General features: G+C 39.3%; 1 protein-coding gene across 1 annotated transcript in view; it reads left to right on the top strand.

The window, feature by feature from the left end:
• Positions 1 to 10,272, top strand: part of NSMCE2 (NSE2 (MMS21) homolog, SMC5-SMC6 complex SUMO ligase) — a 127,092-nt gene extending 116,820 nt beyond the window's left edge. Inside the window, exons 5-7 of the mRNA XM_038162782.1 lie at positions 6,388 to 6,473; positions 6,807 to 6,913; positions 10,081 to 10,272. Of these exons, the coding sequence (XP_038018710.1) occupies positions 6,388 to 6,473; positions 6,807 to 6,913; positions 10,081 to 10,201 (314 nt within the window). The 3' untranslated portion in view covers positions 10,202 to 10,272. The remainder of the gene's footprint in view (positions 1 to 6,387; positions 6,474 to 6,806; positions 6,914 to 10,080) is intronic.
• The last annotated feature ends 1,611 nt before the right edge of the window (positions 10,273 to 11,883 follow it).

The raw sequence follows: 11,883 nt of genomic DNA on the forward strand, positions 1-11,883 counted from the left end.
GACGGTAGTTAAGATGGAAAAATATGACCACCTTTGGTTTTCCAGAAACAGTACCTCCTCTGAGCTTACTGATGAGCCTTCATGACATCTTTTTAGGTAATCTTCATCTCCCCCAGCAGCTTCTTCAGATTGAGTCCAAGCAGCAGCAATGAGGAAACTGCAGTTTAAAATGTCATCTGAGGACTTTGAAGTGTGGATTTCTCATGGTTTTTTTGCAATAACAGAAGGAGCAAGAAAGCTGCCTCTCTGTTTGCCTACCAAATTGTTTGAGTCGTGTGGTTTGTAATCAAAGATGTCCTTTCTGTTCTACAGACAAAGTTTCCACTGAATTTCAGTGGGAACAGTCTGGATTTCCCAAAATCTAAAGGCAAAGTTGGTCTCTTCTCACTTTGATTAGTGTGCGAGTTGGAGATTTCACAGGGTCTTCTGGGGTTCTTGTTGGTTTTTCTTTCCCTAGGATTTGTAGTCACATTTTATTACTAATATGTTAAACAGCAAATTGTATCTCGCTGCAAGTGTCTTTCAATCTCCTTCACTTACATTAATTCTGTAAGAGTTGTCAATAACATTTCCTTTAAACCTCAGCTTCTCTTTATTTAAAGGCCATTCTGGAAAACTGCCATCAAGCAGCTCTACCCAGTAGTGAATGGGTAAAATAGGAACAGTATTTCCGTTTAGAATAGTGTATTTTAAAAGACCTGTAGCTTAGTGGGACAAAATACTGTAAAATATACAAGTGCTCTAAATTTGATGGCATTAAAGGAGTTTTTAGAGGATTGATGTTTAGTGCAAGATCCTTTCCTTCCTCGCTATTATGTAAAGGAACTAAAAATTTGCTAATACATTAATCTAATTTGTATGTCACAGTCCAGGAAAATAAGAATGGCTTATATTTACAGGATTGTCATTTTATTTTTGATTGACCAGATGCACCTCTATGTGCTTTTTACACAAGTATCTGTCAAACAGGGCACATACAAAGCACTTGGCAGTAAATTACCAGTAAGTTGCTTGGCCTGGGCAGGAGCAAGTAAATTTGCAATTGCAATCTGGAGCAACATGTTAGAGGCCACCTTCCTTAGATCAACTTTGTATTGCAACACCAGCAAGTAATCAAATTGTAATGTACTTCAATGCAAAGCCTACTTTGGCTTGGTTGGCAAATTAAACTATCGCATGCCTCTGGCAAAAAGCACAAAGCCTTTGAACTGTTTGACTGCAGCTGCAGCTTGCACACCTTATTTTCCCTCTTAAAAATCAAATTAAACTGTAACCTGCAGCCTCTGCAGTAATTTTCAAGGAAAATTAAACTGTTGCTAACCTTTCTAGCAAAGATAACTGTCTCTAATCAAGCTGAAAGGTCCAGGACGAAATTCCCCTCTCCAAGTTTAGACAAATTCATTGAAGGAAAACTCCAGGGCCTATTAAGTATGAAGATATTACCTCTGACTCAGGAAGTCCTTGGCCACAAATTGCTAGAGACTGGAGAGTTTGCCATGAAGATATTACTCTCTGCTTCCCCTCTTCTTTCACTCCTACAGCACTTACTGCAGCTCCATCCCTAGGGACGGACACTGGACAGTTGTTCTGTTCTGCTTCTCTGGACTGAAGGCTATCCCAAACTCAGAGCAGTGATGGGCATGCTGACTCACTTTCAGGCATTACCTGGTGTTCTCAGCAGTGTCAGGTCCTTCCTTTAGACTTGGCCCTGGCCTTTCCTCACCTCAGATGTCTTCTGACTCCTAGAGCACAACTCTTGGATGTGACAATGTCCTTCTCCTCCCCCACCTTTCATTATTTTCTGTGCCCTGCTGGCAGGAACACTTGGCATCTGACTTGTCCTCATAACATTCATGTTTTTCTTGGAGCTCTCAGAGATAGGATTTTTCCCAGCCTGGATGAGTTGCTGTTATTTCTATGGAGTCAGCAGTACAATAGACCCTCTTGGGAGCCAAGACCTTGTCTGTCTGGTGGCTCAGGCTTACAAAGACTCAATCCCACATGCTTAACGTTACCCTTTGATTCTCAGGATTAGTGTCTGCCTGTGGCAGGTGAGAAGGCAGAACAGCCCAGCACAAAAGGAAAGAAATCAATTGAGTTTACATTGCAACATGTACTCACTGAGAACCAGGTTAGAGAAACAGAAATTGGGCAGAGGGTGTTGCTGATGCTGGGAGCAGTGAGCAGACAGCAGTCTCTTGGTCACAGAAATAACAATGACAGTGGAGAGGATTTTTCCTCTCATGTTTTTTTAACATGTATATTATCTATGCTTAGTATAATTCACAATCCAGCAGTTAATGTCTCTGCACTATGGTTTTCCTATTTTTAAAAGTTGGCTTAAAAGTTCTGAGTCTCTCTCAGCAGAGTAAGTAAAAACTGAGCAAAGGCATGTTAGTCACAATATTATCAAGAGATGAAAGTGATAGAGATATAAATTAATACCAGCTTTTAATTAAAATTGAATAAGTAAAAAGAAGTTGGCAGTTGCAAAATTCATTATGATGTGTTACCAAAAATAGATACCTTTATAAGAATGCAGTTTTATTACAACAGCTGTAAACATCATTGCTGAGATAGTGAGATAGAAAATGTGTTACTAATACTCATAACATGTTTCAGTTGGCTGGAATGGAAAACTAGGAACTGTTAAGGTACTTAATATGTGATCTCTCAGACTACCAAAATAGATGTATGCACTTCTGTTACTTAAGGCAACATCTGAATTTTGGGAACAGTAACTTAGTGTTTTCTGCATCTGGTTTTAATTTGCAAGGAAAACTCAATTTTATAAGAATATAACCTGACTTAGCTGAAATATGTATGATCCAGTGTTTTTATTTCTTTCTGTAGATTAGTCAGACTTGCAATTTAGATCCTCTAAATTTTCATAAATTTCATTTGGTAAAAAAAAATCCCTTTGACCTTAATGAAAACATCTTCCAATATGAGGCTACAGATATAGATCTACAGTTTAGAGCATCTTTCTGACCAGCTTAGGATGTGTGTGTGTGTCTTGTGTAATGTCTGCAAAATTTACTGTCACTGAAAAAAGTTATTTTCCTTTCTTCTCCTGTAATGTAGAACGTCAAGCAATAACAACAAATCTGTGGGTGGTTTATCTGATTTATGGTAATTTGCTATTGACATGCTTGAGGTATTACTTGCATCATCCCAGTCTTGCATATTTGTTTTTAAAAATATTAGCTGCTTATGAAAAGGAAATATTTTAAATAATGATTTATTTGGGCTGTGATCACCTCTTGAAGCCAGGGCCCCATTCTCATAGGCTGTATACAAAATCTTTGCAAATGAAGTGCAACCTGAAGTGTTTAAGATAAGATTGCAGCAAGAGGACAGTTTGAATCCAAGAAGATTAATATACCCCACCTACAAGGATTAGGTCTCAACTCATGAAATTTCAACCATTAAATATGAGGCATCTGAATCACCTCCAAAGCCAGTATGGGAAAAAGTTACCCCAGCCTGGGATTTAGCTCACATAATTTAGAGACCTGAGGCCTTCAGGGGAGGCTCAAGCACCAGTACACAAGCTTGAGCTCTTATTTTTGAACTTGGATGCTTCACTATAGTCTCCTAAATTCTTGTGTGGGTACCTAAGTAAGCATACATAGAAGTGATGAGGGAAGTGGTGACTCTTCAGCAAAGTCAGGAAGTGCTCCACAGGTGAATACTCTTCCAAAAAAAGCCACTTGCATGCCTATCTTATAGTGCTGGGTTTTAGGAGTAAAGTCACAGGCACAAGCCCCATATTTTAAAAATTCACCCACCTTGCTTGGCACCTACTTATTGACTTCTTTTTTAAAAATCATATTTTGTAAACAACCCCCTGTCCTAGATCTTGCTATTACTGATGCTTTTTAATGCCACTGACTGATGTGATGCCCTGGTACATTGGAATTACATGCCAAGTTCATGGGTTGAAACAAAGTACAACATAGAAAAATGTGATGTTTTCCACAGGAAAGATTCGAGCTGCAGTATGTAAAAATTTGCAGATACATGAATTTAAGGACAGTCTGAATCTCTTGTTCTTTGTTGGCATTCCTTGTAGAAAAAAAATCATTATGATATTGAAGTAAAACAGTCCACGCCAAAGCTGCCACCTGCCAATAACTCCAATATTGCTTAGCCTTGCTGTCTTAGTGGGACATTCTTCACCTATCTTCACCCATTGTGTGGTATTTCAAAAGCTTTATTTAAAAAACCCCTTTTTCCCAAAGTTGTGCAAAAGTTGTGCTTTCTTCAAATACTATGTGCTTATGATAGAATAAACCATATATATGAGCAATTTAAGAATAATATGTCACAGAGTTTTTTTCTGAAAATTGGTAACTAACACAAGTGCATTTCTGGTGTCCATACCATTGCAGTTTTGGCATTTATAGTTAAATTGTGCCCACTTTTTCCTTCTTATTTGCACGTGTTTGTTAGGTGGTCAGTGTCTGATGAAGGTATGTTAATATTCTTGGAGAGTAAAGCCTTGAAATTATGATTGACATTGGGCATTTGAGCTCCTTTTCCTCTAGAATCCACACCCTCTTGATTGCATGAGACCTTAGTAGCAGACACAGAAATGTCCTTGATGCATGCCTGAGTATTCCTGTGGTATTCACAGGAGCAGAATCATAAGATGGTTTGGGTTGGAAGGGACCTTAAAGCTCATTTAGTTCCAACCCCAATACTTGGGGTTAGAGCACCTGGGTCAGAAACATTCCTAAACGCTTGGAATATTGAAATGGAAAGAAAGGCAAGCTCTGTTAAGGAGGAAGGTCTGGAAATAGGCCTGGCATACCAAGAGGTGCTGTGGTGGAGCAATGGCTGCAGCATCAATGCCAGGAGTCCCCCAGCCAGAGCTGTGCTGGCTCACAGGGCAGCGAGCTCAGCCTAGGCTGGGTGTGAGAGGTTTTGGTTGCTCCACAGGTGATGTCTGCTGGTATCATCCGGAAGGTGATGGTATCACACAGGCATGCAGGACTGACCATAAGTTAGGAAACACTGGTCCTTAATAGATGTGGAAGACTGAATACCAGGGAGGCAAAGATTGGCTGATAGTGTGCAACAGCAGCACAGGGAACCCAGGCTGAGGCATTGTAACATGAAGTAATTCTAAACTCTCTGTGTTCACTTGTGTTTCTCACTCCTCCCTTGGGGTGCAGCTCTTGCAGCCAGAAAGAAAAACGTTCTCTTTGCTTGGGACACCTTGAGGACTGCACCCCAGGGCCCTTCTCTGCCTCTGCAAAGGCATTGCAGAACTACCCCAAAGGAATGGAAAGCTATGGCAGGTGTTAAGTTTGCTGTTATTACCAGATAAGATTCAAAGATAAACAAATGCATTCAACTAAAAGCCTAGATTTACAATAACAGAGGAGAGCTAGAAGATAAAACAACATGTATGCAATTCATTAAGGCTATACTTAGCTCTCTCTCTAAACATATAAATATATATATACGTGTTTGTGTCTTCCTTAGCTGCTCCCGTGTCTGTCTCATCTTTTGACTTTGGCTACTAACTTCCACATGGAACACTAGTTGGTGTGCCCCTGGGTGCACAGAGTTGCTTATATCTTGCTTTCTTCTTCTGGTAAAGGTGGGGACCTGCAGCTCCTCCAGCTCTAGATGGATTTATTCTCATTTGTCTGACCTTCATTCCCTGGCATTGGGCCACTGGGTGTTTTCTGGGAATTGTCAGAAATTTCGTTCTGCCCCTCCTCTTTAAGGTTACTTCAATAACATTTCTGTTGACCATGACACTTTTTGGCTTTTGTTTTTCACTAATTATGGTCTTATCAAAATACAACATCATCACTTTATAAATGATGCATTATGATAAACAGTACAAATTCCTTTTAAAGTGTGTACAATATGTACAGGCTATACAGCAGTGACATTACTGACATTTATGACACTCAAATACAAACTGATATTGAGGGTAGGACTGCCAGATCTGCTCCACCTCATCTTTTGTTAGGTTCTTGGGACTCATCTGTGTGTTACTGGGTTTTGGTGAACTTGAATAGTGAATACCAAAGGTTTTGCATATCTTCAGGCCAGCCTGCTCTCCTTCCCAGCCTTTCTCTCTGGCATTGCCTGTAAATAGCCACACACACACACACACACACACACACACACAAAGTGGTTACAATATAAAAATCCACATTTTCTAAAATACATTCTAGTACAGTATTTTTTGCAGTGTCTTGTTCATGGAGTGGTGCAGAAACATGCTGTGGTATTTTAGATATCACTGTGAGATAGTGCTTGGCAAATGTTGGATTTTATTAGCTTATTTTAAGTATTTGCAATCTACATTAAATAAGAAACAATTTTTTTCTCTTTTTCCCATTCTACTTTCTCATAAATCAGATCATGGTAATGACACCATTGAACAAATTGATGAAGATATAGCTGTGACTCGGAGTCAGATGAACTTTATTTGTCCCATTACACAGGTATGTATCACTGCTACAGTAATTGACAGGGAAATAGTTATTTCATATTCTTCATTGGTTTGTTTATTACAAATCTGCAGTACCTGTTAAACAACATTATATATAACAACAATATTATAAATTTTAAGCATTTTCAGAAAAGAGCAATACTGCTTGGGAAGAAAACCCATATAAGCAGGAATGTAGTTCACCAAGCAGGACCTCATCCCGTAATTTGACTGGAATGCCACATATGAGTGGCAAACACACTTCCTGCTGTTTCACATAAAATCTCAGAAGAAGCATTTTCATGGGCAGTATCAGTTCCTTTAAATCAATCCTTACTGATTACAGGTGACAATGAAGAGGCCGGTGCGGAACAAGGTCTGTGGACATATTTATGAAGAAGATGCCATTCTAGAAATGATCCAAACTCAAAAGCAGAAAAAGAAAAAAGTCCGGTAAGCTAAAAAGAATGTGTGGAAAAGCTATTTGCTTTGCTGTGTAAGTGGAATTTTACTCCACTTGTTCTAGGAAATGTATTTAGATTGGAAAGGCTGCAGGAAGTAAAACTTCAGCATCTGCCCAAGTCACAGCCTCCTCATTAGTACTAGACATGTGAAGGTGCTTTTCTTTTTAATGAAAACAATGTGTAAGGAAGCATTCAGGAACTGCGTGGGGAAGTTACAGCTACTTGTAGCTGCACAACAGAAGTAAAGAGATTTCATATAGCCATGACCAACAAAGAGAGACCTCAGTTTCCTAAAATTTAGTTGCTGATTTTTTCCCACTGCTTATGTAGCAAGCCTTGAAGTAAAAAAAAAAAATTCCTCCATGCACCTTCTTTTGCAGTTATATTCCAATACAGCTCAGAAATATTAAAAACACTGAGTGTTAAAGTGAGGAATATTAAACCACAACATTTTGTAGAATAGAATGTAAGAATGAGATCAGATAGTGCAGTGCAATTCCTACCATGATGCAGTTAAATAATTCTTTCCTTATATCATCAAAATAGTCTATCACTTTTCCACAGGGGGTGTATTTTTGAATGAAAAGATTTAACAGATGAATTTTTAAACCTCAAATTCTCCACAATAAATTTAAAAATGATAATGATTTTAAGAAAAAAACAGAAAAAAAGTAGAAAAAGAAGAGGCTTGAACACTAATGCTTTTTGGAGCAAGTTGAGAGGACATATCATCTCATCATTGATTTCACCTCTGTTTTTACACCATTTATGCTAGACCCTCCTGCTTTGGGGCTGATGACTTCATGGAAACTTACCAGTTGTGGATTTCTTAATAAATGTGCAGTTTGTTCAGGAACCAGGTTAGGGACCAGCAGCCTGATTTCCCTGAAGATAATGCCACAGGCAGCTTATTTCCTCCATCTGTTGCTCTGGCATTTCTGTTAGGCTCTACACAGTCCTCCATGAGGGTTACAAAGGCGGAGCTGGAGTTTTTATTCCATGCTCCTTCCCTGCTACAGGAAAGCACTGCTATAAAACCAAGCATCAGTTGGGATGCCCAGCCACTATCTCAGTGTCAAGACACCTGGAAGAACTAGACGGAAGTACCTTGCTTGTGTTACAAAATCTAGGGAAAAATCTGGAATGGGAATAACTGGGAATAACAACAAAACCAGCAACATGGATGGACAGAAACTTGGCTGGAAAAATGAACAGGAATTGAGTAGTAGCTCTTGAGTTGGAGGAAAATGAGTGTTCTGGAGAATAGGGAAAGGCTAAAAAGCATGTGCTCAACAGCCCAATGACAAGAATACTTTCTCTAATACTGAATTTAGGATGTTCTTATCTAAATATTTCTCTGTGTTGTTAAATCCATCAGAACAATGTCAGTTTAGGAGATATTGTTGTAGTGGATCAAAAATTTCAGCTCTGCTGAAAAACAAATAGGGTCACATGACTGAATTTCATTTTACCTTTTAAGAAATGGAAGACTAGAGAAACTCCGGAGTTAAAAAAATCATATCAGCGGTACAACACCGAGCTTTAAAAGTTACCTCATCCCCAAACCAAAATAATTTATGCAGTCTGAACACTGGCAGTTATTAATATTGAGCTTTTAGCTGGCAGCCTTACCATTTTTACAGCAGTTATTCCAGTGCTAGAAAAGCATACACACAGCAATGCCACAGCTTCACTGTAACTAAATTAAGAAGGACTCCTTGGTTTTCTCTGCCCAGTCTGACTAACCTACTGTAATTTTAAACTTTCTCATGAAAATGCAGTTACTTTGAAAACCCATCATCTGCTGTGGTGGGAAGCCAGGCCAGCTATTGCCACAAGTTCCCTGTTCACTATCCCAGTGTCACGGCGTGGCTGCTGGGCTGTGCTCCTGCCAGGGATATTCCTGTGGGAGCAGGTGTCCTGGCAGAGCAGGGCAGGAGCCTCACTAGCCTGACTCTGGAATCGGAGCTGTTGCTCACTCTGCAGACACAGAGTGGCTGTTTCCTCACAAGTACTTCCCAGTTGGAATCCACAGGATGCCTTCAGTGCCCTTGGCAGTGCAGTGCCTGCCTGCCAGCCCTTCAGCTGACGTACACACAGCCCGTGCTGACAGACTTGTCACACACTCCTTGAGGCAACTCTTACGTCTCTTGGTTTGCTCACTATTTTCCACTGCCTGGAAGGACATACTAATACTTTATGCTTACAGGAAATGTGGGAAGCTCTCTGAGCACTTGTTATTCATTAATCTGGCAAGCTATTGCTGTATTAAGGTGATAAATGGGAAAACTGAGGCACAGAGCAATTAAATGACTGATCTATGACAAACACAGTAACCTGTGGACGAATCTGGAGTAAAAGTTATGAGTACTGAGTGTCAATAAGTTCAGCACCTTAGACAAACGTTACTCTAAGAGAGGAAAAAATTTCAGGAAAAGCGTTACTTCTTACTATAGATACCTTCTGTGTATGTTTGGGCCGCCACCAAAGGAAAATGACCTTTGGTCCCTGAATATCTTTTATCCTGCTGTCTTTATCTGGCTGTTTCAAGTAGTTGTAAGACATTTTGTATTTGATTATCATCTAGAGGCTGTTAATTTGGCCCCATTTCTTTCACAGCTTATGAGCTCTCACAGCTCATAAAAAGTCAGGTTGATTTTTACCCCAACTAGATAGTCCACTGATTCACCAGTCAGTCATGGCAAGACTCACTCCCTTTTGTTTCCCTAGAAAATAATTTCCCTACTTATCTGCCAGTGAAGATTATACTTCTCCACTGCTGTTCAGTAAGGAAAGCAGTATCTACCTGCAGTTTTTAGAGCACTGCAGAGAGAGAAAGCAACACAGAAAGATGTCCATGCAGTGCTGACATCATTGCTGATGAAGGCAGCTTGTGTGCTTGCAGCAAGAGAGTGATCTACAGGTGAAAGGCTCCATCTCTCACTGTACACCTTCTTTCCTTCCTTCAGCTCATGATTCTCACCACTTGAGATAGATTTATTTTTTCCCCACATAGAGCTGGTGAAGAGGACAAGAGGTAACAAGGAACTGAGAGAAAGAGGGGGGAAAAAAAAGCTATCAGCTGTTATGCAAAAGCCCGTTTCTGACAAATACAATTCTTCCAATTTAATGGAGTCTCTCTTTTCTTTTTAACAGATGCCCCAAAATGGGCTGTAGCCATGTTGATGTAAAAGGATCAGATCTTGTACAAGATGAAATACTTAAAAGACTGATTGACAGTCAGAAAAAACAAAGCTGGTCAACACTGGACACGTGAGCTGGATATTGCTACTGACACAAAGAAAATTTGTTATTAGAGGTCTTGTGAGATAAGTTGCTGATTCTAGGTAAATCATTGTTAAATGTTTCATTTATAGCCAAAGTTGAAGGTTCTGCTGTAACTGAAAGCATTTTTTGAACTCAGGAATATAAAGAATTCCAGTTAAACTTGTTAGGGTTTTTTCTGCCTTCCTGAATTTCTAAGTTTGCATTTGGTAAATAAAGTATGTTTTGCAGCATTTAAACTTCCTTTTCAGTGTGCTAGTTTCTTTAGCATATTAGAGATGCAGATCGTGCCAGCATGTAATAATGAGTGCTTTGCTCTGTGTTGCAGATGGTCCTGTTACTGTCTCTGTAACTCCTGGGAATGGTTGGAGTAGGGCACGGTGAGCAAGGATTTTCAGTGCTTGGGACCATGCCCATGTTTTAACACAAAGCTTGGAGATGATTGATGGAGATGCAGAAAATGTTGCACACTTATACTTTCTTTGTGGCCACAGAGAACAACCACTCAGCTTTGAGGATTTGGCCTTGTTTTTTATAATTTTGAACTCTCAGCCCTGACTTAGGCTTTTCTTTTGAAATTCAGAAGCATTTAATTCAGGCTTTTTTCATTTGGGAGTCCCAGAAGGCTTTACCTTAATATTGTAGGCTAGAAGACTACAATTATTTACAGAGGTATTCCAATAACTATATTTTAGATAGTACAAATATATTGTAACCATATGCCTTGGGTTGAAAAACAGTTAATCTTTTTATATAAGCTTCAGATATCTATGCTTTTGGGCACAGATCCAGAAAAGAACCTAAACTTTGTGACACTATTTATTGCCTAAATTGATCTGAACACATCAGGCAGGTAAGGCATATGTATATGTGAGTTAGAAATAGCCATAGGTAAAAGAAGCTGCCTTGGCAGTCAGATGACAAGTATCTTTTGGCATATGTATGCAGAAAATACAGGTTTCTTTAAGCTTTGGGATCCTTAGTGGGCTAAATGGTATTTCCCTATGTGTTTTTTCTGAATTTACAAACTGACATTTAACGTAAAATGTAGCTGAGGTACCCATATGCTAAGGTTTTCTCTTTAGGTTACTGTTTGCTAACAGCTCTCCTTTCATAGACCATTATTAACCCCAATTGCACTTAAGAGCACAAACCACTTCAAGCTGAAAATTGTTATTTTGTAATTGAAGAATATTAATCTGCAAGCTGATTTCATAGCTGAAAAAGAGAACTGAGCCATTATTACTTGCACTGGGCTTTTGTGTTCAAAACACTTCATGGGAATTGGCTGGCTAATTTTCATTATGTGGTCTAACCCCCGAGGTCCATCCTTTCCCAACTCGGCAGTGAGTGTGGGTGTTTCTGCCATGGAAGCCCAGCTGAAATAGCTGAAAGGGACTGGGGGGTGATTGAGCAGTATGTACTTGTTTGTATTTTTATGTGTAAAATCAGGTCTATTTTAAAATACCTCAGGGCTCAAACCTGTAGTTTTTAAGGTGGGTCACAATTTTTCAGTTAAATACCACAAGGGAGGATGTTAACAACAGCATTAAAAAAAAAAAAGGGGGGGGGTAGGAAATGTCATTTTTGGTTCATCTTTAAGTTTGTGGTTAAATTTATTCTTGAACCATTTCTAAGCAGAATAGTCAGAAACAGAAACTTGCATTGGTTAAA

The sequence above is a fragment of the Motacilla alba genome, chromosome 2 (assembly GCF_015832195.1).
Source record: "Motacilla alba alba isolate MOTALB_02 chromosome 2, Motacilla_alba_V1.0_pri, whole genome shotgun sequence".
Classification (NCBI taxonomy): Eukaryota; Metazoa; Chordata; class Aves; order Passeriformes; family Motacillidae; genus Motacilla; species Motacilla alba.